At 40.6% G+C, this 27,628-nt stretch overlaps 2 protein-coding genes across 3 annotated transcripts; both read right to left on the bottom strand.

Annotated features, from left to right (window-relative positions):
* Positions 1-143: 143 nt before the first annotated feature.
* Positions 144-14,114, bottom strand: LOC308146950 (adenylate cyclase type 4). 2 transcript variants are annotated; one of them, XM_080518965.1, is made up of 26 exons: positions 14,082-14,114; positions 11,533-12,654; positions 9,695-9,904; positions 9,440-9,601; positions 8,637-8,786; positions 7,885-8,039; positions 7,626-7,737; positions 7,395-7,522; positions 6,988-7,146; positions 6,672-6,831; positions 6,361-6,531; positions 6,144-6,175; positions 5,462-5,515; positions 5,280-5,343; positions 5,082-5,179; positions 4,885-4,969; positions 4,543-4,680; positions 4,322-4,399; positions 4,037-4,212; positions 3,575-3,659; positions 3,296-3,454; positions 3,020-3,166; positions 2,811-2,918; positions 2,486-2,603; positions 2,098-2,222; positions 144-1,476 (listed from the first exon to the last, which is right to left on the bottom strand). In XM_080518965.1, the coding sequence occupies exons 2-26, from the start codon at positions 12,379-12,381 to the stop codon at positions 1,342-1,344; spliced, it is 3,858 nt and encodes a 1,285-aa protein (XP_080375091.1). In that variant the 5' UTR covers positions 12,382-12,654; positions 14,082-14,114; the 3' UTR covers positions 144-1,341. The 2 variants fall into 2 exon arrangements, with proteins under 2 accessions (XP_080375091.1, XP_080375092.1); XM_080518966.1 differs by lacking the exons at positions 144-1,476; positions 2,098-2,222; positions 2,486-2,603; positions 2,811-2,918; positions 3,020-3,166 and having other exon boundaries at positions 3,252-3,454; positions 3,567-3,659.
* A 2,846-nt stretch (positions 14,115-16,960) lies between these two features.
* khnyn (KH and NYN domain containing) lies at positions 16,961-26,670 on the bottom strand. Its single transcript, XM_080518822.1, has 10 exons — positions 26,471-26,670; positions 25,587-25,707; positions 25,139-25,383; positions 24,777-24,911; positions 22,450-24,182; positions 21,650-21,780; positions 20,628-20,724; positions 19,368-19,475; positions 18,995-19,096; positions 16,961-18,635 (listed from the first exon to the last, which is right to left on the bottom strand). Exons 3-10 carry the CDS (start codon positions 25,373-25,375, stop codon positions 18,290-18,292), a joined length of 2,889 nt encoding a protein of 962 aa, XP_080374948.1. The 5' UTR covers positions 25,376-25,383; positions 25,587-25,707; positions 26,471-26,670; the 3' UTR covers positions 16,961-18,289.
* Between the last annotated feature and the right edge of the window lie 958 nt (positions 26,671-27,628).

The following is a 27,628-nucleotide window of genomic DNA, read 5'->3' on the forward strand; positions in this document are numbered from 1 at the left end:
CTTGTGGGTGTGACCAATGAGGGAGGGAAATTCCACAGTTCTTAATCGTCAAAGTATAGACTTATTCACACAGCGTGCAAGTAGGAGGCAGACACAGACAACACAAGACTTATTCTTACCTTTAATCGTTTATATAAATAGAATACAAAAATATTTCCCAGAACTTTATATATTACAACTTTCTTTTTCCATTCGCACTTGTCATCATACCTCACAGAAACAGGAAGAAACATCCTGTACACAATTAATAGGGACTACAATACATAATACCCTTTGAAAACACAACAAATTAGAAAGTGCAATCATCAAACTCACATGGCAAAATTTACTTGCTGTCACAAGTGTCAGAATACAATTGTTGTCAGTTTTGGGCAAATAATACGCATACTTTAAAGCTATAAAACTATCTCCCTGGCGTCAGCTGAGCTGTGATGATTTTTCATAGTTTTTCCCTATGCAATTTTTGAATAATGAACAGTGATCAAAATTTCACAATAAAAGCAGACCCATTGAGGAGAAAACAGTACATTTTGCTTTGAGTAGGCATATTTTCTCCTATCCCATACATCACTAGAGGGTGTCAGGAAAACACACACAGACAAATTGTATTTGGCCAGATATGACAAATTAAATGGTTGCAAGGAAAGTATATCTGTTTTATGATACATTTAGAAAATATTTGAGCTTTAACCTGGAGTAAAAGAAGCCTAAACGATTCCAGTAAACATTGTAAAATGACCATGTATGATAAAAGCCATTTGTCGATCCTTCATTAAACGTTGATATTGTTTGGTACCTTAGCTTCTGACAAAATAACTACATTCACTAACAGTGCTTTGTGACGAGACAACACAAGTGATTCAGCCATATTAGCCATATTCAGACAAATGTATTTCAAATCACACGTCTTCAAAATAATACAATAAAAAGTAAAAACTTCACATGGTGGAATAGACAGCTCAAAGAAAATGTGCACAAGGTTCTCCACTTTCAGTTGTCAGTTTTTGGTTTCAAGCCTTCTTTTTTTTTTTTTTACCAGTCAGACATTTATTTAGTGTCTCGTCCGAAAGACAAAGGCAGCTCCATCCCTCATGTGAATGTTGAACAGGTGTTGTCCTGTGTTGGTACATCACTGTTTCAGCACTGAGTCACTGCAACTAATAATTGCAGACCACAAACAGATTTTTTTAATAGAAGTCCTCGCCACTGTCTGTGTTGCAATGGCTTGCGTCATGTTGGGCGTCAGGTCACCTTCAACAGACTGGTCCACCAGGCTCATTGAACCAAACAATAAGCAGCTTGCATTAGAATCGAGGCCTGCGATGAGGGTGAAGGAGCCGATCAGAACGACGGAGACGACTGATCTGTGTTAACAAAGTAGGTGGTGAGCTCGCCTTTTCCCTTCACGTTGATTTTTCCTCTGAGAGTGATGCTGTATCCCACACTCTCCACTATCACGCCCGTCTCCTCCGTCACCTGGGAAACCGGAGACAAAACGAGAAAGTGGAAAGATTTTTGTGTCTGTTCAGCTGCTTTAAGTTTGTTTTGAAATGCTTTTGAGTTTAATTTAAAAAATCCTGATAAATTGCAGGATTTACATAAAATTTTTATTAAACTAAATTAAAATAACTAATAGCTTGAGGTTGAAATTGCTCCACTAAAGAGAAAAACAAAACAAAAGCTACATTATATGTATTCCATTTTCATTTTGTTTTATTAAATTTGAACAATAACAGCAAATGCAAGCAAACTATATGAAGTAAAAAAAACAAAACTGTGTGTAATAGGTAAAATGTGCTGGATTTAAAAGTGTTGTTATACTTTTTAAGCATTACTTTTATACTAATTGTGTTATTTTTAAGACATGGACAGCAAGTATCCCGGTTAATGATAACTCGTTTTGAACTTTTCATCTTCAAATACGATTTGATTCTGGTTGGGCCAACTCAGAATTTAAGTAATTTTACTGTAATGAAGAGATGTCGAATTTCTGACGACCAGATTGAGATTTCATAAAATAAAAAATAAAAAAAAGAAAACATTTAAAAGTAAATTTCTTGTTGTTTTTTTTCCCCTCAGTGCCACAGTATTGTTCACCTGTATCTTGTCCAGCACTCCTGTGCTGTCCATCCTGCTGGCGACGTTGACAGTGTTTCCCCAGATATCATACTGAGGTTTATGGGCGCCGATAACTCCTGCAATCACTGGACCGTGGTTTAGTCCTGTTGGTAGATAACACAAAGAAAAACTTCAATCTTTATCTCTCATCACAGATTTTGTTCAACCTTCACCCATATCTGTTCAATGGCACTTTTAAAGAGTGATGTACACATTGACAAAATAAGTTATCTTTATTCTGATACAAACATTTTTTCTTTATTGTTCAATTAAGAAAAATAAAGCAATTTTAGTTAGACTTTTTAAATTGATAAAATTGAATCAGTACCATTATTGTCTTATTGGTATTCGTTTGGAAGCGACTTACCAATCCTGAGCTTGAAGATGTTGAAAGAGTGCGTGTTGATGCGCTCCAGTTTGTTCATCAGAGCGATGGCGAACTCCAGCATGGCGCGGACATGGCTGTAGGACATCTCACTGTCTTTCTATAGGGGGAGCCAGAGGTCATACAATACAGCTCAAACGTTCCTGAAATAGGTTTGCCATTTGAAACTTGTCAAAATGTCTCGTTTATCCTTTACAAAAACAGGATAAATAGAATCAAATGCAGTCAATATGAGGAAAATGTTAATGGGACGACCAACGAGATTTTAAAACATTTTGACGCTTGAGAAAACTTGAAATGGGCAAACCTTTCTTTCATCCCCCGGAGGTGTGTTTGTCAGCCCTGCAGCAGCCATGTATGTGCTGCCGATGGTCTTTATCTTCTCCACTGAGGAGAATTTGGGTTTGGAGAGAAGCTGTGTGACAAAGGCAAGCAGAAAGGACATGGTAGTGAGACGGAGAAAATGTCCCTCCCTGCTGACAGTAAATGTGTTTAACACCAACTGTTTCCTCGTACCTCATCAAAGTCTGCTATGATCTCATTCAGGAAGCGCAGACACTCCAGACCTTCATTGTTTGCGCTGCTTTCACTGTAGAACTCTTTGAACTCCGGCACGGACGCAAACATCACACACACACAGTCATAGGATTGACTGTACAGGTCCTGAAAATGCAAGATTTTTTTTTCACCATGATTTTCAAAAATCACTGTTTGAAGCATTTTTTTTGCCCACATTTTCCTGAATTAAAAAGTGGACAAGCAATGAAAATGTACTGGGCATAGTTCATTTACTTGGTTGCGAATAGATTTGCCCATGAAAAAGGAGGTGACGTGGTGCGGCAGGACGTTCTGAAGGAGGAGCTTGTTGACGTTCTCCATGGTCTCCATCTCCTCTCTCTCCCAGTTGAAACAGCGCTCCAGCAGGAAATCTACCCGGCATCCCAGCTCGTCCTGAGAGGAAAAAAAACATTGAATTTGGTTTAAATAAAATTATTAAAAAAAAAAACACCATGTGCACACACTAGTGTTTAACTTTCTGAATTGTAGTAATTTGTACACATACGCACGCACCCGTCTGGCGAGTATGAGGCTTATGATATAAAAGATGACCAGCCAAACTCCAGAAAAGATTTGAGGGTCCTTTAGCACTCCAGGCCTACAGAAAAAAAAAAAACATAGTCTGAGTTATTTTGATATTAGACAGACGGCTAAACTGCTACTGAACTTCACTTATCAAACAGGAGCATCTCTCGGTCAATAGACTCTCAACTCACAAGGGTGAGCTTATCTTTAGAAAGCAACTGAATAAATGATGGTGATCTGAAACTCCAGACAAAGATTCACAATGAGGACAAAAAGTAGGAAATTAAACACCTGGGCTGTGTAAGACAGGCTGCTTTGCATGAGAGGGCAGTGAGTGGGACGACTGAGAGCCTGTGGGACTGTGCGTACACCTAACAAACCTGAGCATTGTGTATAAAGTATATTCGCTTCCGCCCATGTTCAAGCATTGAAAAGTTTATTTTCTCTTACTGGGTGTCGTTGTACAGCAGGTTAATGAGGCAGGTGGACCTCTCTTCATAAACGTGGATGAAGAGGGCGAGGTAAACCACCACAGCCAGGGTGAGGAGCAGAACCTTCACCGACAAGCTTGTCCGAATGAAAACGATCACACCCAGCATGGCCAGCAGACAGCAGTAGAGGTAGTACTGCATGTTAGAAAAAACAATGTCCGCAAATTAGGACACAAACTATCACACTTTCTGCAATGAAATATGGAAATATGTCCGTTTGTTCTGTGAATTGTGAAGTACTTACAGGGCCAGTGTAGAGTTTAAGACCTTCTAACTCTGTTTTGTTGGTGATTAAAGTGCAATTTTGTCCTGGGAGAAAGACCTAGACAAGAGAAAAAAGTTTAAAAAAACAAAAGAAGATGCATGTTTCTAATAGACTTATATTAAACAGCATTAAAAATACATGTCTTATTATTTGATTACTGTACACACAAAAAAGGCAAAGTAACGGGAAAAGGCGCCTACGTAGTTGAGGATGGCCATTAGGAGGGTGATGAGGACACACAGGATGACGAGGAAAAGCCGGAGTGCCGCTTTAGTGGAGAGACTGCGGGACAAGCCAGAAATCCACTGGACACTCAGCGGCATCTTGGAATGCCATTTCTTTAAAAAAATAAAATAAATAAATAAAAGACATCATTGAAAGGCACAGTATTTATACACACATGTTATCTGAGTAATTACATTGAAAGTAGGAATAACCTTCTGACTCCCGTAGGTAAGTCAAAAAATTCCTTGTTTTATCAATGACATACATTTTGACTAAAACTACTAATCTGTGTTTTTTTTGTGTGTTTTTTTTTTTACCTCCAAGTATCCAGTGAAGGAGATAGACAGAATCAGCACCACTACAGGGAAGGTAGCACCATAAGACACTGCCAACTCAAAGTTCCTGGAGAAAAATAATATTATTTTCTCTGTCTTGTCCTGATAAGACACGTGTTTGAGAATAGCAAAGCAAAACTTGCAAGTATGAAAGTGATTGAGGTGTTACTGGTACTCACTTCTCAGAAACCAGCAACTGGATGGCAAAAAGCGTGACAAATATCATGGCCATGCAGCTCATTGAGTGATGCAAACCATGTACCTCTGAGAGCCGAAACTGGGAAAACAAGAGAGCATGGAGAGAGTCAGCTATGTATACGCATACTTCTGAAAGAAAAAACAAAATCAGCACTCAGATTGGATCTGTGAATGAATACCTGTTTCTCTAAACTGAGGTCATTAAAGAGAAGGGTCAAACAGTTGAGTCTTCTTGCTTTCCTCCTGAAGGACACGAATTAAAAAAAGGGATCAAGAGGAGAAACGATGACAGTTCTGGCAAATAAAAACTCCATAAGATAAGGGAAAAACAAACAAACTGTGAATGTCTGTGTAAACTTACCCTGCAGTGTCCAACGTGTCGAGCGATCCCTGAATTTGACTGTCAACAGCCAAACTGAGACAATACAAGAACACATGACTCATAAAACACATGCAATTCCATTGGAAAGACATACATTACTACAGAGGAATGCACCTGAACTTGTTCTACATCTTCAAACTAGACTAAAATTAACTCTTTATTGGGCTGAGGAAACAATTTAGCAACTTCTTCATTTCTCGATGTAAAATTTCGTTACGTGCACAAAATAAAATTTTTAAAATCGGCTGAATATTTTGAAATTCTGTTGCAGAATGATGTAGGAAAATTATAGAATTTGTTAAAACTTGAAAACTACTTGACAGTACATATCCAGAGATGTATCCAGTAAGTTGGACATGCAACAGTTTCATTTAAATAACACGTTTTTTGCGGGATTCCGTAGTGTACACGATTGTAGAAATCCTGCAGTTTTAATGTAAACAATTTTAACCTATTTCGACACTTTCCAACAAATTTGAAAAGACATTTTAAAAAGTGTTTTAATTTAGTTTAATTTTCCAGACTTTAAAAAGACATAAAATTAGGCTTCACTGTAACCTTTTAGCATGTCAAAGATCAGAGAAAGCATCTGCGGCCTTTTTTTAGACGATTTCAATTTGCATTACATTGCAGTGTAATTTACCCAATTCCTGGTACTTACGAGGAGGAAGTACTCCGACGATGTAGTCTTGCCTGGATAAAGTAAACACACGCACACACACACAGTAAGGTACACAGCCTTCTTGACCTTATGTGAGCTCTGTCAATTATACAACAGAGAGTTCTTGATCAAGCGCCAGCATGAGGGCGAACAAAGACTGAGGCGTGGTGAGATAAGGGCCGAGCAGAAAGCAGGCAAGTGGCATGAAAACACATACTGGTGACAGGTGGGACTGGTTGATCATGAAATTGCTCAGGATGAGCTTCTTCTTGGAGGGCTTGGCATTGGGGTTGCTCAGGTCTGCAAATGGGTGGATGGTGCGCCAGGACTGGAGGTACTGGGACATCCGGACTGATGCCCGCTGTCGGTTCTCAACGGCTGTAAGAGCCTGAATAAAAGACAGACAGAACATTTGCATTTGTTCTCCGGCAAGCCCGTTCCTAGAGTTAGAATCACGCTTACATACAGACACTGATAGTCTGTTATGCAGCAAAACAAACATTTCCGTATAAAATCATTGACAAATACCTCTTTGTGCCTCCTGGAAATACTGTCCAGTTTGTGAGGATCAATCACAAAGAAGGTTTTTCTGCCTTGAAGAAGAGAATCCCGGCTTCCTCCGTCTGCGTCCTCTACTTGGTACGCTCCATTCAAGTGCTGCAGCGTCTCCTCTGTGATGTGAACTCGCCTGTTTTTCGATGCAGCGGTGAGAAAACAATATTTATGAAACACATCAAAATGCAAAAGATGGAATTTTTGTATCAGTTTGATAGACTGAAGCCCTATTCAACTAAGATTTTTTATTTTTCATGGTCTCAAAGAGTTGATTTCAAGACTTTCTCACCCAGGCAAACCTCCGGACTCCATGTGATTGGCTAACGTGACGTCATGTGACCACACGTCATACTGCCACTTCTGCAAGCCGATCACGCCGGAGAGCACGTGGCCCGTGTGAACGCCGACTCGCATGTTGATGTCGACCCCCGTTGCCTCTCGCAGTTTGCTAAGACGATCACATTGTCAATATTTGAAATTAGAATTCAACTACTTGGGGCACGTTCAAATTAACAATGTCTTTTCATGTTGTGTCCTGTTAATCTTTTAAGAATCCCTTGTTATTCTAACAGCAGAAACGGTACACGGCAGTTAAATCTGATTAAAATCCATCAAAGATTGGAAAATACCACAGAGCTAATGCGAAGTGAAAAGCACTTGAAAAAGGAGCAAATAAACCAGCAAAGCTTCACATACCCGATGGCAGTGCACATGTCCAGCCCCATCTGAACACAGTTGCTGGCGTGGGTGGGAATGGGGTCCGGCAGTCCGGACACACAATAGTAGCAGTCACCCAGGATCTTAATACGAAGGCAGCCGTTCTTCTACAGAGAGGAGAAGAAGAGTGTGTGAGGGACCGGAGTCTATCTTAACATAAGATCAGTCTCTGCGAAGAAATAGAGGCCAGGATAGGGACGGTAACTTCACCTTGGCAATGTCGTCAAATCTCCCGAAAAGCTTATTTAGCACTTCGACCAGCTCCTGTGGCGTACAGGTACTGGCCAGCTTAGTGAAGCCAACAATGTCGGCATACAGGATGCTGCACACACACACACACATTAGAGATGTATTCATATAGAACTACAGGAACTCCATACTCTGGAACTTGTTTTTATTTTGTTAGTGTTTATAGATTTTATAAAGTCGCACTGCTTTTGTTAGTGCTGGAGCAGAAAGGGATCTTCACCTGACGTCTTTGTGTTGCCGTATAAAAAGGCTGTGGAAGTTGTGAAAGTTGGACTCGTTCTCCTCTTTGTCCTTTGGCTCGGACAATCTCTTTATCACCTCCGTCTTCAGCTCCACGGCGATGTATCGTGGCAACACGGACAGGAGAAGCTGCTCCTGTTGCCAAAGTAACAGGGTATGACGAGGGTCAACATGCATGTGGAAATAGGTGATGAGTTCTGAGACAAGGGTCATTGGATCTCCGTCTCACGGAGGTGACAATCTGTTCACAAGGGCTGTAAAAACATAGGCGGCCATCGGGGAGTGTTTACTGAGTGGATCGTGTTTCGTCTATTTGTTTACTCGCTATGAATAGTATCCATTCGGGTTTACCAATTCTACCGCTGTTGGCCTGCAGACAAGTGAATCATTAATCTATTAGCAACACGAGAGAACTGCAAGCAGAGCTTTCATGAGGAGAGTCATTTAATGAGAGCCTTAATTATTTTATACTCTTAAAACTGAAACAAGCTGCCCAGAAGAGACCTGGAGGAGCAAAGGGCAATAGTTTTAATACCTTCACAAAAAATACTGCATTTTGATATCTATGTCTACAAGGATAAATTATACAGTAGCCAATGAAAGTTCTCGAATTGCCAACTTTTCATATATCACATAAATATAAAATGTTTATAAAATTATAGAAACTATACTACTATTGGACTGCACTGTTTTTCCATCTTGATTTGTCATTTTGCAGAATGAAAGCTCGACCTGCTGATATTTCTGGACTTCCTTCTGCGATCGTACGACGCTGAACCTTTCTCTCTTCCGATTGGATATCCTGAGATCGTGCTCCGTCATCCACAGGTGGAAAACCCCCACGCAGTTCGCGCAGGCGAAGAGCACGGCGTTCGCCACAAGCTGTGAAGGAAGTCAGAGGAGAGCAGATGGAAATCATCCTCCCGCGTTCAGAGCGCCAGGACAGCTGAACCACGAGTGCCGTATGTAAATCAGTAACAGAGAAGCCAGAAATGTAAATGTGAACTTATTTCTTATTTACATCATCGACTGCTACGTGTGACTTTTCCTTCCGCTTTTTTTTTTTTTTTTTTTTTTTACATGGATGCTGAAGCAAATGTGCCAAAAGCAACAAAGTGATCAAATCTTCCACTGACATTTAAATGTGTTCACTCTCTTTTGTTAGGTGCATATCACAGTGGATGGGCAGATCACTGGCAAACAATCAGTTGCATTTGGAGCTCCACAATATTCCATTACCATACCTGCACTGTGAAAGATTTAGGTCGTGTGACTGTTTTGCACTGGACAGCAGCAGTGAATTGCAGTTTAAAGTTTTGACTCTTTGCAATTTGGTTAAAGCTCAAACTTCATCCATATTCTGAAGCTTCATTTAGTCCTGAAGGCACTCCTGACAGCTCGTGCGCTCAAGGTGTGTGAGAGCTGCTAACCCTACCTTTATTAACAAGAATATACTGACATGACTTAATATGCATTTATTAGTAGGTATGTAATAATCCTGGTCTCAAATATATCAAATTAAAGCCATTCCTTACCTGCTCGGCAAGAGCTGGCGTCTCGGGGGTCTTCATGGAGACATAGACGCTGACAATGATGATGTGTGAAAGGCTGGTCCCAAAGCCAACCAAGAGGGCCCAGGCCAGGGAGAGAGGCAGCACCGTGTACACACTTACTGACAGGAAGAGGAAGAAACCCACCTGTGGAGGACAAGTGGCATTACATCAGAGGAGAGACAGAAGTGAAATTGATTCTTTCTTTCTTTTTCTTTCCCCCCCCCCCCGACTCGTCACCTGTTCCCACGCTGTAACCGGTCCTCCTGTGAACATGAAGACAATGGCAACAACGTACAACGTCCCCCAGACAAAGAGGGCCAGCGCTCCTCCGCAGCGCCTCACGGTCGCCAGCCAGGGCAGACAGACGAAGAGATTTGCACTCAGACACAGGACGATGCAAACCACCGCCAGGGCGCCGACGTGGGTGAAAGGGTTCTCCAGAGAAAACTGCGAGCAAAGGGACAAAATCAGTACATCAATAAGAGGTTAAAACATCACTTTTTTATTACATGTCTTTCTTTATTTACTGTGAGACAGGGCTGTGTGCTGAAAATTAAGGCTACACACACTCAAAAAGTGAGCAATCAGCGACAACGCTTTAACTTCTACTTGATCTTTTTCTTCACTTACTGTACCATAGAGTTAAGCTATAAAGGCAGCCTGTTTTGTAAAGATGCTGCACAAGGCTGTTGTTTAAATGCTTTTGAGCAATCATGAAATGTATGAACACACAAAGACTGCCAGCAAAGGGTACAATTACTGCATGCATTATGGGTAAAACTGTTTTGTCTCAGAGGCGTGTGAACGCGTGAAACCCTTAACGTCTGCGCGAGCCCGCCTCACGTGCTGTTAACCAAAAATAGATTTGACAGGTATGTATAATTAGCACGTTAATGATGAGTCACAAAAATGAGTCATTGTTATGCCGCAGCTTTACATTCTGATTCATCTCTCGTTTTCTCCTTCACTTGATGTGACGCTGGGTTGTGTGCAAGCTGGTGAAGCCATAAAAAAACACAAAATTTTCTGCCGTTTGAATGATTTTGATCAAATGTAAAATGTGTGAACACAGAAAAACTGAACAAAAGTGCATATTCAGTGGTCATACATATCATTTTTCTCAATTGTGTCAAAATTCTGTCTTTATACACAAAAATTAAGAAAAAGAAGCACCTCCTAATCCGACAACTGTTACTTTGAACGGTCTTGTTTTCACATGGTCACGACATACAAAACAACACCCGTCAGATCAACACAGGACGCTACACTTTTACATGCCTTTATAATTTGAGATGAAAGCCTGGATGAGCTTCAAACAGGCGCGTTTTTAATCTCCTCTTGTTCTGCCAACTGAAGGTATTTTAATTTGAGCAATGCCACGGAAGGTCAGGGTTGGTTTTCAAATTGAAACCTTAGTTCCCATTTAAAAATAGTCACATGTGAAAAAATAAGAGGGCCGCGAAATTTTGCATAAGATTTTGTTATTGCAAATATTGTTCCTTCATCCAGAGATTAGTATATGTACTTTTCCAGCCTCGTTGTCTGTCCAACTTGAATTAGTTTGTTTATAGTATTTTGTGGGTTGTGACTGAGCAGTGATGCAGTGTCTTTATTTTAAGGCTAATGTTTAGCTTATTGCTTCTGTTGAGTGTATCTATGTGTAAAAAGTCAATTCCGAAGATAATCTCACTGAATAAATATGAAAGTGTCATAAAAATGTCCTGTACATGATTTTATTGCAGCGTACTGTCAAAGACAATTCAAAAACATATTGAAATATAGTAATTAGCTTTTTTTGTCGATAGAAACGAGGTGACGCTAATTTCTTCCTAAAGGTCAAATGGCATGATTTAAAATGAACCAAAGAGAAGGTAGTGTGAGGTTTGACATTGTCGTTTAAAATCCATATTAAATTAGGAGCTAGTATGTGTTGGGTGCTATATTTCATGAAATCTATTCATGTGCATCCCACCGGTGTTCTGTGGTGGTGAGAAGTCATGCAGACTTTTTCTTAACTTTAACTTGCGACCATCCTCTAACACACACACACACACACACACACACACGTCTCTCACCCGTCCTGTCGTGGGAATGAGGACGATCATGGCAATGCAGAAGAGCAGCGACAGCACCAGTCCAGACAACATGGCCGGCGTCTCCTCCACGCAGCGCAGGAAGGCCCCGTGGACGGCCTGAAAGCAGCAGCACACCGACTCCTTCACCTCCTTCGCACTGCGCCTGGACTGGGTGCTTCGCCCGTCGTCCTCGTCCACTCCGTCCTCCTCGTCCCACCGGATGTCGACGCTGTCTCGAGGCTGACTGGCGTCGGACAGAGACTCGGGGAAAGTCGGCGAAATGTCCCCGAGTGACGTTTTAGTCCGTTTCAGGTCGGTTTCATCATCCGAACTGTTTCGGTCGGTGTTGGTGGACTCGGATGTATTTACAGTGGATTCACAGAGATTCAGGGGCGAGATCGTGTTTGTCTTTTCCAATGATTTCCTATCGATGCTCATGCCGGCGTAATCAGGGATGGATTTTAAGCTGCTGTAGTCCGAATCGCTGCTGCTGTTCATTCGTAATGACTTGTCGTTGTCCAAAGTATTGTGATGCCCACTCTGCGGATTCCCCCTCAACAAAGAGTTGGCCTTGAGAGGTTCAGGAGCTTTTGCTGATTTTGCAACACCCACTTCCACTCCGAGTCCAGCAGAATCACTTTTGCTTTCATTTCCATGGAAAGGTTCGCTACTTTTTGCTGAATGTTTGAACTCCTCTGTAGAATCACTGAACTCGTCAAGCTCCAGGGTGTCACCTTCGGCAACTTTGCCCTCCTCGTTGCTGGAGATGACAACAATGTCCGGCACTAAAGACGCCCGAGGTCGCACTTTTCCCGGACTCGTCATGTCCTTGTGTTCGTGGTCTGGCATCGTGAGCCTCCGTGTGAACCTGTCGCTTTGCTTTGTCCGGCTGTCTTGTCTATGTGATTATGTCGACAAATGCACCTCTCGAGAGGCTTTGCATCTTCCTTGTGGATCTTTGAGAACAACAATTAAAACCGTCCCCCCCACCGTCTTAAGCGCTTTCCCACAGACGAGGCGACCGCAGTGCAGCAGATCCAAGCTCACAGTTTTACAGTAACACTCCAATCAGGACCATTACGTCACGTCATTTGGCCAGCCTCAGGAGGAAGAGGAAGGTCTCTGCAAAATGAATAGTAAACGTGAGTAAAGTTCTGAAACAATCATAAAAAAAAGGCAACGGCACAAGATCAGTGGCAACATATTTCTTAGCTCACAGACCGTCTCCCAAACAAAGTACAATAATAGAAACAACTCGCACTGTTCAAGTAATTTCCCCATCATGCAAAAAAAAAAAAAAAAAAACAAGTTGGTTGAGCTCTTCCTCTCACATACGCGCACAGTACATGCAGAGTCATTGTTCAGGTGTGTGCAGGAATGACGAACCACTGACCCACCCAGTGCATATTAAAAACATTTTTTCCAGTCACCACCTACACACTGCGGTTCACTCAAATCCTTCTCACGGATGTCGCTGCCATCCGTGCAAAAAAAAAATACAAAAATCTCTCTGCACCCTGCCAGCGTACTGCCTTCCTCCTGTGCTGGTTTAATTCTGAGATTAAAGTATTGTTTTAATCTGTCTCCTTTCCCACAAATACACATCTGATATAATAGCAAAAAAAGGGCGGATTATGAAGTGATTTAACTGATTCATACCTTTCACCTTGACTGATTTGCCGGTGGGAGCAGTTCAGCTTTTCACAGATCAGTACAGTGTCTGTATGAAACATGTCTGTGTCTGTGAATTCATTGTTTTTGGTTGTCTGAATCTTTGTTCCACTTATGCCCTTTTGACTCTAACTGCTGTTTTGAACTACTTTTGACCAGAAACTAACCATTTGTCAATTATTTACTCACTGAACCCTGTATAGGACTGGTTAATGGTTTAATGCTAGTAATAGAAAAACAAGTTGCTGTAATAGGTACAGATTTTTCTCACACAGCAAAGCACAGCACTAAAGATATTGAAATAATTCTATAAAACTAAATTAGCAACATATCTGATGATGTGGTAGAAGGACATATTTTACTATTTTAACTGAAAGAATTGTATTGAAAACTAAATAATACATTAAAAGTGTACTTCTTATTTCAGACATTCCCCAATATACAGATATATAAATCCTTTTAGATTGTATCTACCAAACCTACATGTTACTAAGACTAATATCAAACGTTGCGTTTTATTAACAGCCCTTATTAATAGTGGAGGGAAATTAAACGACTAAACAAAGATATATGAGATGTGTGGCTTGCTGTGTGTCAGCAACAGGTCTATAAAATCACATAAAACTCACATAAGTATAAAAAAACATTTCATATAATTAGCATTAAACGGACAAACACAATTGTAAATCACATTATGTCATTAAAGTTGCACTCAAACCTTAAAAGGCCTATTGAAACAATAAAACAGAAGCAAATAATTTTATCAACAGTGCGAAAACAAATACTGACAAGCGGTTGTGAAAAGTGAATAAAGTACAACAAAGTTAAATGTTACCTGATTGTTTATGAATATTGACGTCCACATAATATTATTTTACCTTTTTAACGCTTCGTCCACCGTCATTTAGCTCCGCCAGAAAACGACTCGCTTAATCTTTATAAAACTGACTTGAAAACTTGAAAATATCGTCCTAATTGTTCTTTTCTTGCTTGAATAAACGGATGGCAGAAGAGTGCGTCCCAGCCGCGGCGGAGCGAACGCGCGTAAGTTGGAGGCAGCTTGAGCGTCGGGCGGGAGCGAGCGTGCGTGCGCGTGGCCGAGAGAGAGGCGGAGAGCGCGCCGGCGCGCACAGGATGGAGGTAAACAGAACGATGGATGGAGAAGGAGGACGGGTCAAAGGTCAGACTTGTCAGCTCAGTTTTCATCCAGATGGAGATTAAACTAAAGATGCAAATGGCGAACGACGGCATCTAAAATAAACAAAGGTTAAATACAAACATGCAAAGGCACACAGACAAAATGGATGTTGGAATGTGGTGCATGGTGAGGCTTCGAGTACTAAACCATTGATTTTAGATGAAATCTTCTACGTTTTTAGGAGGCAATGTGCAGCCATTTGTCCTGCTCAAGTCTGAAACCAATGAAATAAGTACATTTTCAAACTATCTTTTTTTAATGCTGTTGGTTTTATCTTTGCTGTAAGTTTTTTTGCTCCAGAGGTTCAACCGTTGACAAATTACTAGTCCTAATTAATATGAAAGGAATCTTCCATATGAGTTTATATGGAGATGCATGGGGAATATCACATGCAGTACCTGGGGGATGAGCATATAAAATGAATGATTTTCACAATGAAAAAGATAGACTTTTTAACAAAGAAGATTTTAAAGAATATTTTCAATAAATGTTGTACTTCCTCCTCTTTTAAAACAAATTTCTTTTACATTACAATTTCTTACATTTGAGATCTGCTGCCACATCACAACAACAGTTACTGTGCTTGTCAGTATTTAGTACCTCCTCTTATTAAAGTGTCTTGATTCAACATCAAAAATTCACAATATAATTTGAAGAAACAAAATAAAACTATTAACTGGCTGCGACCATACATATTTAACTGTCACATATTTAACAGTTACGTTGCACGTATTATCTATTATATAATATAATTTAACTGTAACTCTACATATTTTAACTGTTACTTTACCATTTTCATCTGCTATATCACATAATTAAATCATTACTTTATACATTTGACCTATTTTATCACATATTTTGACTGTTACTTTACACATTTTATTGGTAATATACAATTTAACTGTTGCTTTACATCTTTTAACTGCAAAATCTATATTACACTTCAGGATCAAATAGATTTATTTACACCAATATGCAGGTAGCTACATTATACACATCTTCATCATATATTTAATGTTTGCTGTTTGCTTCTTCAGTCATTCAGAATGAAACTCGTATGTCACAGATAATCACTTTTACCATGACATGGACTGTTTTTTGATTGTATATCTTCACTAATCCTGAATGCAAATCTGTTATTCCCACAAGTATTAAGAAGTAAGACTTGGCCTGCATCCTTCCCATTAAAATTCCAGTGGACGTGTGCGTGGCGCCAGGTGTTATTATACAGTATATTACAAACAAGGGCCGGGTGATTAAGTAGACTTTTTAAATTTTGTTCTGCATACGTCAACCCTGTGACAATGCTTGTTGTGTTGTTCAGGAAGGTCGAAATCTTGTGGAACTGGTTTAATAAGCTTCTATTCTCAGACGAAGGTGGGTCGGTCTGCATCCCTGAACTTCCAAAAAAAAGAAACAACTGTTCTCCTCTGTAAGCCTTCTATTTACCTGTGTGAAAGTAAATGTGTAATCTTTTTTTTTAATCTGATGTGGACAAAAACAAACAAACGAAAAAACCTCACAAAAGAATAAAGGAAAAATAAGAAAGCACAAGAACTAAAGCATACAACTAATTGACAGTACAGAAAATTCTGTATGCTACTTTTCCTTTTATTCTCATTTTAGTTGAAATTTCAATTTTGAATATGAAATATTTTAATACATAACATTTTGATCATGTAAAAGTTATTGAACTTTAATTGGATTTTGTTGCTCACTCGATTATAAAACACATCACTCCTGTTTGACTATTGCATAACAGGAGTAGCATTATAATGAGCTTTTATGGATTCTGCCATAAACCTTTGGCAACACAGATAATATGTAAAACGACAGAGAGCTTCCTTAGGCCGGCGCTTGAATGTTAAACTGTGGCACTTCTGAAGGCTCAGAATAACAAATACTCAATTTATTTATTTATGGGGAATTAGACAAGCATTTTGAAATCCAAAATGAGGGATTTAAATCTTTTTTTTATTGCATTTCAGCTCATACAGTGTATTGTACAGTGTATGCCTCAGCTCACTGTAACGCCAGTTGAATCTACATGCACTGTACATACTGGAAATATCAACGAAGTGCGTCCCCTTGTGGGCAAGCCAACAAACAGCAAGTTCTTCATCAAATTTGTTTTGGTAGGTTTTTTTTTAGTACTCAGATTTATGTACTGATATTCAGCATGCTTAAGGATGTATGAAGCAATTTTTTTTGACTATGTGTATATAAATAAAGTTGAATTGAATTTGTCCATGTGTTTTTTTCCATGTCCATGTGTTGTCCAACTACAACTAATCTACCTGTGAAGAAACACAAGTATATCACAGAACCATCATATATTGAATCACTTTCAAAGTTTTGTCTCGAGAGTCTATATCAATGCCTGTTCCTCTCAACAGGATGAATAAAGAACTCCATCATTATCAGATATTATAATTCCCATTACTCTTCACTTCTTGATCACTACAATTGTCTACAGATTCAATGCTTATGTGACACAATGCTTAAATAAACCCCCAGACAAACAAGTGATGACAACGTAATTGGAAGTCATTTATTTTAAATAAAGACTTTAAAATGTACAAAAATAAACAACTGCCATTATTGCATGTGATTTAAGTCCCAACATTAGTTCTTGTAAGAATAAGTTAATAACATAAAATTAACCAGCGAGTGGAAAAAGTGCTGTATAAGTAAACCACCAGGTGCATCAAAAAATTTTTATTTGAATATGGTAGAATTTCCCCTAATTTTATTTTTGGAGCAAATCTTCTTGATGAGACGTATTTAAAAACAATACAAACACTAAAAGTGTTTTGACATCTTTGATGATGCACCTGTTTAAAAAAACCAAAAACCCAAACCTCTTGTGTGTATTTAATCTTTTTGATAGAGATCTGAAAACATTAAAAGAAAATACTGAGAAAAGAAACCTTTCACAGATGAATCTTACATTTCTGATAAAAAAAAAAAAAATACAACCAATGAATACAAAATAATGGATTGAAGATATCCCGATGAAAATTTTCTATCCTGATTTCTATTATACCTTCACACAGTCAACCTCTCAAATAAAATTAAAACCTGTTTAACTTGACTAGTTTGTCAGGAGCTTGCATGTTCTCCCTTTGCCTCCATGTGGAGTGAACGTCAGTATAGTTGCTGACCTGTCCAGGGTAGAGGTGGTGTCTGTTACTCTGATTACTTTTTAAAAGATAAGACAGGTTAGACAAGCACAGGCATGCAAAAAAAACAAAAGCTGGAGCCTTCAACGATGTATTGGCGTAATAACATTCATGCCTGGTATTCTATGATAATCAAGTTACACTGTAAAACATGATCACAATATCACACAATATTAACATGGTGCAAAAATGTTTATCCATCACAATATAATCTGAAAAATGTCACATTATAATGAAGATGATGACAATATAGCCATTACCTGTTTTTGGCAGTTTTGCTGATATCTAATGTTGGTGACACTGAGCACGACAGTATAGAAATCTGCTGTCAGAAATGTCATCATGCAAAGCAGACTTCGACATTTTGTGTGTTATTCTACAAAAAAATGTGGTCGGCAGAAGTGTTGAATATGTTCGGTGCAGGCCTCCACAATGCCTCTCCACAAAGTGTCTCAATGCAGTTTTCTTCAGCATGAACAAACTCCAACTTTGGCAAGAAAAAAACACCCAAAAAGGGTCCCAAGCCACAGGTTGTGAACCTCATGTAAGAACACTGGATGAATGGATGGTCCCTCCTACAAAAACATCAACATGTACAAAATAGAAGTGACCTACTTAAAGTAATCAAACAGCAGTTGATAACTTTTACAGGTAAAATCTAATTAAGACGTAGAATGTGTAAAATAATCCCGGTAAAATCTTAATTTTAGTCCGCTTCCTGCTCCAGGATGAGATATGACAGCACGTTGACGTCCGTCTCAGCGGGGTGGCACTGCAGCACCAGCGTCACCGTGTTGTCCTGACCTGGAAACACCTGACAGAGCAGCTCCCTGAGGGCGGCGGTGTCCTCTGCACTCCTGTCCACCACGGCCGGGGTCTGCGTCTCCCATCCCGTCCCATGTTCTCTCCCTTCACCCTGCCCGCCTGCACCGGGTGGATTCGGAGCTCCCCCTAGGGTGCGGTCCCGGAAGTTCAACATCTCCGTCAGCAGCGGATCGGGAGAGGGAGAGAAGGTGGCAGCTGAACTGGCAAAGGACTGATTTCCTGGAATCCTACATTGGAATAAAAAGTTTAATTCATTAGAAATTGCCACATGAGATACAAAGTTAAAAATGTAAAATAAAATTAATTAAAATTAAAATAAATTAAAAAATTGTATATAATCTATAATAATACATAATTTATAATAGTTTATAAAAATTAGCATGATGAAGTCAATAATATTAGTTATTTGTTTATTGGATTAAACAACCTATTCATGAGCTTACATTAGGATTAGCATTAACAAAGCAGTTGTTTGGATGGTTATTATTTAACTTTCCACAATCTATATAATTGTATCACAAATTTTTACAACATATAGAAAATATTAGTATATAGAACATTATCACTTATCTAGTTGTTTGGTCACCTGAGCTTTGAACACAGAAAGTCATCCAGGTGAGGCCCTCCTCTACCCAGGGGGTCATCAGGGACCATGAAGTGATCCCCTACAAACGTGTACTGAAGGAGGCTGTGGAGGCGACGAGAGATCACGCAAGATACCGTTTCAGCATGTACAAGAAAATACTTTTTGTATCAGTGACACTTGCAAAATATGCAACAGAAGCAGAGGCAGGAAAACCTTCATGTTTTCAATAGTGCAATTGGTGAAATGTTCATATTTGTGGCTGCAAACGGACTTTGTTGACAAACCCCCCCTACCCACAAATTCAATCTTCTTTTAAGTATAGATGCCTGAAAACTCTATTAAAGCAAGACAATCCTGATTTATCTTTCTGTACCTCTTCTTGATGATGTCCTTAAACACACGAGACTCATCCAAAAGGTCTCTCAGGTTGTCGTTCGTTACAATCACTCCATTCGTCTTTTCGGCGAGCTGCAACATGAATCTGTGGAAACACACACAATGAAGGGGTTAAAACATTCACCCTTAAATTAGCAAGAAAAGAAATCCAGGTATTTATAGTCCAAGAGATTATTTGAGTGTGGGTTTGTCCACTTTTTTTTATTTTATTTAATTTTATTGGTGGATAAAATGCGACTAAAGCACAAAAGGCTTATTCTGTTTATTCATTCAATGTGTATCTTTCTGCTGTTCATTAGTGTGAATGGATGAGTAGGTCACTGTGATCAGCTCCTGACCTGTGTGACTCTAACTTGAAAAAAGTGGGAAGAGAAGACAGAAGATTGATCCATCCCCCATTCCTTCCAGGAATTCAAGTGTGCTTATGCTTCATTCCTGGACTTTTTACCTCTAGTCACTCGTGCTTGTTCATGTGGGGAAAGTTGGATTTTTCTCAAACTGCTATTGTAAGGCGAGACCTGATTGTATTTTACTCTCCAATAAAATAAATGTGGATGCACCAAGCAGTAGTGAAAATGACAGTTGGAGGTCAGGAATACTAATCAATTTAACATTTTAGATGTGAGCACACAGAAACGTACACAGGGGTAGTATTTAAGGCCAGTATAACTGCCATTTAATAAGTGTGTGAAGCAGGTATGACAACTGGTTTGGCCTGAAACAACAAAGAATGTGCATTGCTTTGCATTAAATATAAGACGGCGCATAAAGTCTTTAAGTGGAAATTTAAAAAATAAATAAATACAAGTTGCAACCTTGTAATGTAACCCTAACCCTAACCCTCGAATGACCTAATAATGAGCAGATTATGTGGCCACGCAGGGAATTTAGTGAGACAATCATCAAAGTACAATCAATGGTAATTCAATATAAATAAAAGCCAAAGTGGATCGTAGAATAGGTTTGAATATCGATTTTTCCAAAGCAAGATGGGTGTTGCTTATTGCCTGGTGTGAGCAATAAAAGTCCTGAAGCTTCAAACGTGGACAGAATGAGCTGGCAATGGCAGAGCCAACAGTAATTTAACTGTTGGAAACACAGTCTCTTATTTTCACAAAATTTCTTCTGCGAATGACTGAAAAAAAAAGATCAAAACTGATCGAAATGACAAAATACACGGCATTTATTTCATCACAGTGATTTTCTGCAGTGTGCGACCGCCTATACTGTGGCGTACCGGTCGTCGTACGAGGCGATCCTCTTGCCTTGCACCTCCCTGGAGGGCGTGTAGGAGAGCAGGCCCAGCTTCTGCAGCTCGCTCAGATAGTGCTGCTCTGCGAGAGACGGGAACAAACAAGGCCGTGTTTAGTCTGTGCTGAGAGGAAACAAACGCCCACGCGCTCCATGCGTGTGCGCTGCAAGGCTGCAGTCGACGACGCCTGGTTTGATTTCCTCTTTTGTGGGGCGCTGAAAACAATGCAAGCAAATAAATACCCATGGAAGTATGCAGGCCTTAGTTATTTTAAAACCACAACACTCATTCCTCTAAAATTAAGACATGGTTCTCAGCAAAAACTACTGAAAACATGTTGGGGTTTTTTTACATTTGAAAAAGCTAAATAACAGATGGATTAAGGTTGAACTAAAATGAGGACTTTGTTAAAGAAATATCACAACAAAATACATTGTATAATAAAATAGAGAACTGAATTTATTGTGAGACACTGCAGTATTTTGGAATATATTTTATGTTTGTATTACATTTTCCACAAATGCAATATGCATTATTTTACATGTATGCAAAAATATTAAAATAGCACACCTGAGGATATATAGTATACTGGTGAACAGCGGATAATAAGGCTCATGTTTTTATAAATTATAATAAGTAAATGGACAAAAGAACATGCGAAAATGAGACGTAACCAAATAAACATAGTAGGACTTTTCTGTTTTTTTTCAAGGAACCTGACAAAATACTGCTTTATTTCAATTCCTTACATGTGGGATTTGGCTGTTCATTGGATCATTTTATTTGTTTTCATCGTGTCAAATGCAGATAGAATCACACTCAAGAGGAAAAAGAGGTACAACACTGTACAATGGTACAGAGCCTAATATCATTTCTGGAAAGTGCACTTGCAGTAAGCCTCCCTGAAATTCAGACTTAATGGTTTGTCGAATTTAAACAGCCTTAAAGATTATAGGCAAATTGAAGTGATGCTATAATTGCTCAATCAAGTTAAAAAGAAATGCTACCTTTGATCTTGGGGTCGCTCTTCTGTCTCCACTGCGGCAGGAGAGCACTGATATGACGATGTCCTCTGTCCCAGAAGTGCTGGACCGCCAGGGCGATCCCTCGGCACGAGAAGAAGTGACCCAACCCGTGACTGCAGGAAAACAAGATTCAGAACGTCAGATTCCTAAATAGATAGAAACCACTGCTTCAAACGATTATGTCAATGATCACAGTTCACTACATGTTTGCAACTTGTGCGATATGATACCCTCACGTTTCTAAAATGTATACACGCCAAATGAACCGTGATAAGACAACATCCAGTCTCGAGATTAATTACTGGAAACAGCCACTTGATTTTGTTTTGAAGGCTTTGCTTTTGTCTGTTGGAAATAAAAAGAGGGAGTTGAAATTCTATTATTCTTCACTGTAATCACAGATTTGGAGCGGAGCGTCCACGGTCTTTCTTAGAGGTAATCTCAGACACTTCTCTGGGAAAAAAGCTTGACCTAGTTTTGGTGTGTGTGTGTGTGTTTTTTATTACAACTGTAGAGCCAGCAATGTCTTCCACTAATAAAAAAACAACACCAAAAACAGTCATATTGGTCATGCTGATGGTGTATAAACTGTAAATCTCTCCATCTTCACAAATGCCTTAAAAGTTAGTGTCCTTGACATTGAGGGAACGACGAGGCTCACCCTGCACAGGACGCCAGTCCATCATGAAGCAAACAAGACGGTAAAGACGTTTAATAGCAACTGAATTTATGATCTCAACCCTGCGGTCAAGCAATGTTTTTCACAAGTTCCGATTTCTCACCTCATAGCCACATTGCTCCCGTCAATGATGATCGTCCTCAGTATTGGATCTCCAGGATCGTCTGTTAGGTTCAGCTGAAAGGGGGCAAGCAGCCCCTCCAGGAAGCGTTGCTCTCCTGTGACCACCACTGAAGAAGCAGGAAGGAAACCCTTTCTTTTGCTGGGGGAAGAGACTTTAGCAGGGAAGACGGGGAGCTGAGGAGCTGAAAAAGCTTGCTTTGAGGAGTCGGAAGACCGAGGCTTTGGGATGGCGTCGTGATTTTGATGACCTTGTTTTGGAAACGGCTGCGTGAGCCAATACATGTTTTGCGTTTGCTGCTTGTCCGGGTCTCGTGATGAGGTATACATGGTCATGGGCGGCCCTTTGACTTCAGGGGGCGAGGTTTGGTGGGGAGCTTTTAACTTTGGAAGCTGGTTTGGATCTTTCCACGTGAACAAACCTGGTTCTGCAACACGAGTAGTAAGGTCTGCTGTCTTCCCCTGTCCTTCCCCCTGAGATTCTATCTGAACTCGATGCTCTTTTTCTTCTTTCACTTCTACTTCTGCTGGTCCAGATTTTGTTCTGTCTTTCTCCAGCACCACATCGTCCATCTCCTTGGGCCCTTTGTCGATGACGTCCCCTTCCCTTGTCTCCTCCCTCTGCAGCTCCAGCAGCAGCTGGTGAGTGGAGCGATCAGGCAGCATGTTGTAGAACTTGGTGACGTTCTGCTCGGTGTAGCCACAGCTGGCTGCTGCTTTCTTCAACACTCCCAGGACAAAGTCTTCATCTGGACCCATTCCTTTTACACCAGTGCTGCCCTCTTCTTGAAACTCTCTTGTGTTCCTATCCTCCCCTGCTCTTTTCCCATTTGTATTCATGTCAGTATCTCCTCCTCCGTATTCCTCTCTGTGCTCCGTCTCACAGGGTCGATTGATTTGCCTCTGATCTAAGGCGACAGCGGCCTCATTATTTGTGTCCAGGACATTTGTAATCCTCCGCTCTTGCTCACTGCGATCCTGCTCCTGCTGAACCAGGTCTAGGATCTGAGACGCCTCTTTAGGTCCTGTTCGGGCGAGTACTCGCTTCACAACATCTTCTGTGTACCCCATGGCAGTGAAGAACTTCAGAAGAAGCCAGAACTCCTTGTTTCCTATTGGCAACTGCATATCCAGTTGTTCATCCCCCCGAAGTCCCTCGTTTCCACCTAAGGTTGCCCTTTGGTCCATCTCTCCTTCTTCTCCAACTTCCTGTGGTGGAAGTGCAAGTCTTTCCTCAGCCCCCTCTGCACTCCCTCGGGCACCTAGATCTGTCAAATAAGACTGAAAGAAGGAGTCCTTGGTTGCAGAGTCCTTCCTTGATTCTGCAGTCCATTCATCAGGAGTTAAAATTAGATCCGGGAGTGTTTGCTTGATAACGCTGGGTTCTCCCCTCGCATCCTCCAAACCCTCAAGGGATCCTGCTGCTGTTGGCGCTGGGCTCGACCCAAGCCCCGAATCCTTCACCAAATCCAGGAGGATTTCCTTCACTGACCAAGGTAGCACAAGAAGATCAAGCGTGTGCCTGTCGTCCCATTTTTCCACCAGAGTTTTGAAGGCCCGTCGTGAATCCAGAGATTCACCTGAGCCTCTGTCTCCGTTTTCTGCACGTCGGGACTGAGTGCCCTCATACCGATCCACCAGTTCTGTAATGAGGGAGTATGCTCGAACCACCGGCTCAGCCAAGCCCGATATGAGCAAGAATCCTGGCGAGCCCACCTGGTTTGAGGAATGGAAAACAGGGTTCGTAAGACTTACAGAGTAAGACAAGATGTTCAAGATTTTTTATTTTAATACTTTTAAAGCAAAGCCTTTGGCAGTGTTCAGACAAGAGGCAAGGCAAAGTCCTTACACTGGAAAATAATCTGAAACCTGGATGATTTAAATTTCAAACTATACTTATCCTATCTTTAAAATTATGTAAATATTTCTCCAATTTCTCTTCAGAATCATTAAAAACCTTCTTAGATCTTAGAAACCATTTCTGACAAATCACACACAAATTTGAACAACCCTGCTGTTGTATAAACTACTAATACAAAATGAGACGCAAAAGCTGCAGATATTGGGAAAAATCTGATCTGTCCACGTTTCAACAAATGTTGTATGACTGAGTAACTGCTATTAGCCATGAGTGATATGGTAATATGCACGTCAGCAACACATTGGTGTGACGCTATAAAAGAAATTACAAAACCGTAATGTCAGTTTACTAAAAGCAAATATAATGTGAATAATGGATCAGCGGTTTGATCAATTCGACAGATAATAAGACAGACTATTCAACAATACAACAATAATAATGCTACTTACCACTATTTGTGCAGAGGTGCTTTTGATCAGGCTGTCCAGGAACAGCCCTCGAGCTCCACAGAAGACAGAGTGAAGGACCCATGGGTAAGAAATCTCCTTCTGCTCCTCCTGGTTCACCACTCCTTTCACAAATAACTAAAAGACAGAAATATTGTTGCATTTCTGTTGTGTTGTTTACCACATACCCATATACTGCTGCAGTCCTGGAAACAATACATTGCCGGATTTTATTATGTGTCATTATGTTCTCTGGTTTCTTTTAAATTAAAATCAGAATGGACTTTTCCTACATCCACAATCCTGTAATAATGATACAGTAGATGGCCATTCATTTTCTTGAAGTTGCACGGTGAGGTCTTAACCTTGGCTGCTTTCACATGGCTGCTCGGGCCTCGGAGTTTCAGCCACATCTGCCCGTTGTCGCTTTGAGACAGGTCGTCAGCTCCAATCCCGAATGTCACCCGAAATATCCGCTCCACCGTCCTGTGCAGGGAGATCAGGGATCCCTGCAGGATCTCGGCGCAGGTAAACTCGTCCTCCACATCTGGATCTGCGGGACCGCCTCCTGCTCCTCCTTCGTCACTGCGCCCGCCGTCCATCCCGTCTTCTTAAGACAGCAGCAAGGAGTTGTTCAGACGACAAAGAAGAGATTCCGGATGAAATTCAGATCAAACTTATGTGCAAGATACTTTATTGAAAATTATTTCTGTGGATTTAGCCCATCCTATCCACAGTGAAGTTATCACTTATTTTGTATAATGGCGACTAATCTCCACAATCATGTGTCTGTTGTTCAGAAAATGTACTTGCATTTGTTTGCATGTGAGTATCTGTCTCCCTGTATTGGTCTTGTGATGGACTGGTGGCCCGTCCAGGGTGAATCGGCCCAACACCCAAAGATAACTGGGACCAGCTCCAGCACTTTGCAACCCTAGGTTGGAGAAAAAGGTGTAGAAGATGGATACATTGACAGACATCTTTACATTCTTAATATAAAAGCAGCATAAAGCAGTTTTAAGTGATGTTTTTCAAGTTTTTTGGACCATTGACTGCTCAGCTGAATATTCCCTCTTGCTTTCACACACAATGTGCATCTCACTTCATCAAATATTTACTCCAAGTCCTTGATGGAAAACTCCTTTAAAATGAACAGTTTTCAACTGAATTGTTTCCATTTTCTTTTTGCTTCAGTTTCGCATTCGTTTGCCTTACTCCGAGTAAACAAACAAGGAGAACATGCAAACTCCACATCACTATTCCACCGCACTCTAATTAAAGTAATTTGATGATCGTGTGACTCTCATGCGGATGCAGAGGAAATACAAGAGCTTAATAAAGTGATTGAACCGAGAAACCTTTGCAATGTTATAAACAAGGGGCGAAGCTCATGTCTCTGACATACTTTACAGTCCTTTTTATAACAACGTCCTCGTTTCATATCAGTAAACAACTACTCTCTGAAAGTTTAAAAACAAAACAGATAGAAATGGCGTATTTAGTTGGCGAAATTTCAAACAAGCGTCACAAGAAATCCCCCCCCCCCCCCCCCCCCCTTTTTAAAAGGTGTCGTAAATTATTTAACTTGTCGTTGGCAGGTTAAATGATTAAATAGTGACGATCACGACCTCAGTTGACGTTTCAGGTTTTAAGAAATGAGAGAAAAAAAGAGCGTAAAATAATCGTAGTTTTCTTACTTGAAGTCGATCCACCTTCAAAGTTTCGTTTTCAGCTCGCTACAGGAGGGAGGGAGTCAGGGCAGATCGCTTCACTCTTCCGCAAATTACCAAAACAGCGACGAAACGCGAGTCTGGAGCAGAAGGCAGGGAGCGACTGTCTGGACTTGGAGCGCGTAAAGACGCACCGTGTCGCTGCGGGAGCCCGCAGCCGACCTGGACATCCCACCGCCGGGCAAAACCCGGCAGACAAACCGAAAGTAAACTCCAATGGCAGCCGTGTCTCCCTCCCTCGGAGAGAAAGGGGGCGGCTGTGCCTGGATGGGTCACGATAAGGCCGTGAAACCACCGTGAAACCTGGCAAACAGCAAAACTACCGATGCGCTCGTGCGCGCAGAGACGCGTCTCAAAATCTCTCCAAAAGACCCGTGGAATGATGACTGGTTTCTATTTATTCCACACATGTGAGCATTTTAAGGCATATTTGCAGCGTGTATTTGAAAAACGTTGACTTGAGTGGAACAGTAGTTAAAGGGGATTTCCACTGACGTCAGAAGGTTTTTTTTTTTCTTTCTTTCTGCTGTTGACTCTCGAACCACAGGCGGACTTCATGTGGCAGTTTGGGCCTCAACACACTCATAACTTTATATTCGGCTTTCGGGTGAAATTCCCGAATGACCCTAAAACACACTATAAGCTTAACCTATGAACTTAATGTGACTCAGAGTAAACAGTTCTCCTCATCACGCTGCATCACTTTGACACCATGAGACAACATTTTTACAAAGGGCCAGCTTAGTTTACAGTAAGAACACACACAGGACCACACAGAGTACTACACAAGACCCGAAGGTATCTGCCATCCAAGAGGCAATCAGCAGCTGGTGTTACTCGTGCAATTTGATAACAAAAACGTGCATGAAAGCAAGAAGGTGGTTGAATAAATGGTTTATATGCATGTTTGCCATTTGTTTTTGTTGTTTTTTTAAATGGTAAACTTGGTCATCAAACAACAATTGTGTCAACAAACCCAGTGGAAAGGAGGATTCATTTGGGCTAAAACGGGAAATATTCATTGTGGTGACAGGGAGAGATAAACGAATCATCTGGAAACATGAACTAAGTATTTTTTCCATTTAATTTTCATTCTAGGGTTCATTTTGCAGCTGCCTGCCCCCC

Source organism: Blennius ocellaris, assembly GCF_963422515.1.
Source record: "Blennius ocellaris genome assembly, chromosome: 23".
Classification (NCBI taxonomy): domain Eukaryota; kingdom Metazoa; phylum Chordata; class Actinopteri; order Blenniiformes; family Blenniidae; genus Blennius; species Blennius ocellaris.

What these genes read in the sequence shown, in the direction of transcription:
- LOC308146950 (XM_080518965.1), bottom strand. Translation starts at nt 12,381, where the DNA reads ATGCCAGACCACGAACACAAGGACATGACGAGTCCGGGAAAAGTGCGA. An exon ending in CGGCAACACAAAGACGTCAG is followed by an intron (nt 7,738 to 7,884) that starts GTGAAGATCCCT and finishes GTGTGTGTGCAG; the next exon opens with CATCCTGTATGCCGACATTG. An exon ending in GACACGTTGGACACTGCAGG is followed by an intron (nt 5,344 to 5,461) that starts GTAAGTTTACAC and finishes CGTGTCCTTCAG; the next exon opens with GAGGAAAGCAAGAAGACTCA.
- khnyn (XM_080518822.1), bottom strand. Translation starts at nt 25,375, where the DNA reads ATGGACGGCGGGCGCAGTGACGAAGGAGGAGCAGGAGGCGGTCCCGCA. An exon ending in GCACCTCTGCACAAATAGTG is followed by an intron (nt 24,183 to 24,776) that starts GTAAGTAGCATT and finishes TCCTCAAACCAG; the next exon opens with GTGGGCTCGCCAGGATTCTT. An exon ending in TTTCTGTGTTCAAAGCTCAG is followed by an intron (nt 18,636 to 18,994) that starts GTGACCAAACAA and finishes ATTCCAATGTAG; the next exon opens with GATTCCAGGAAATCAGTCCT.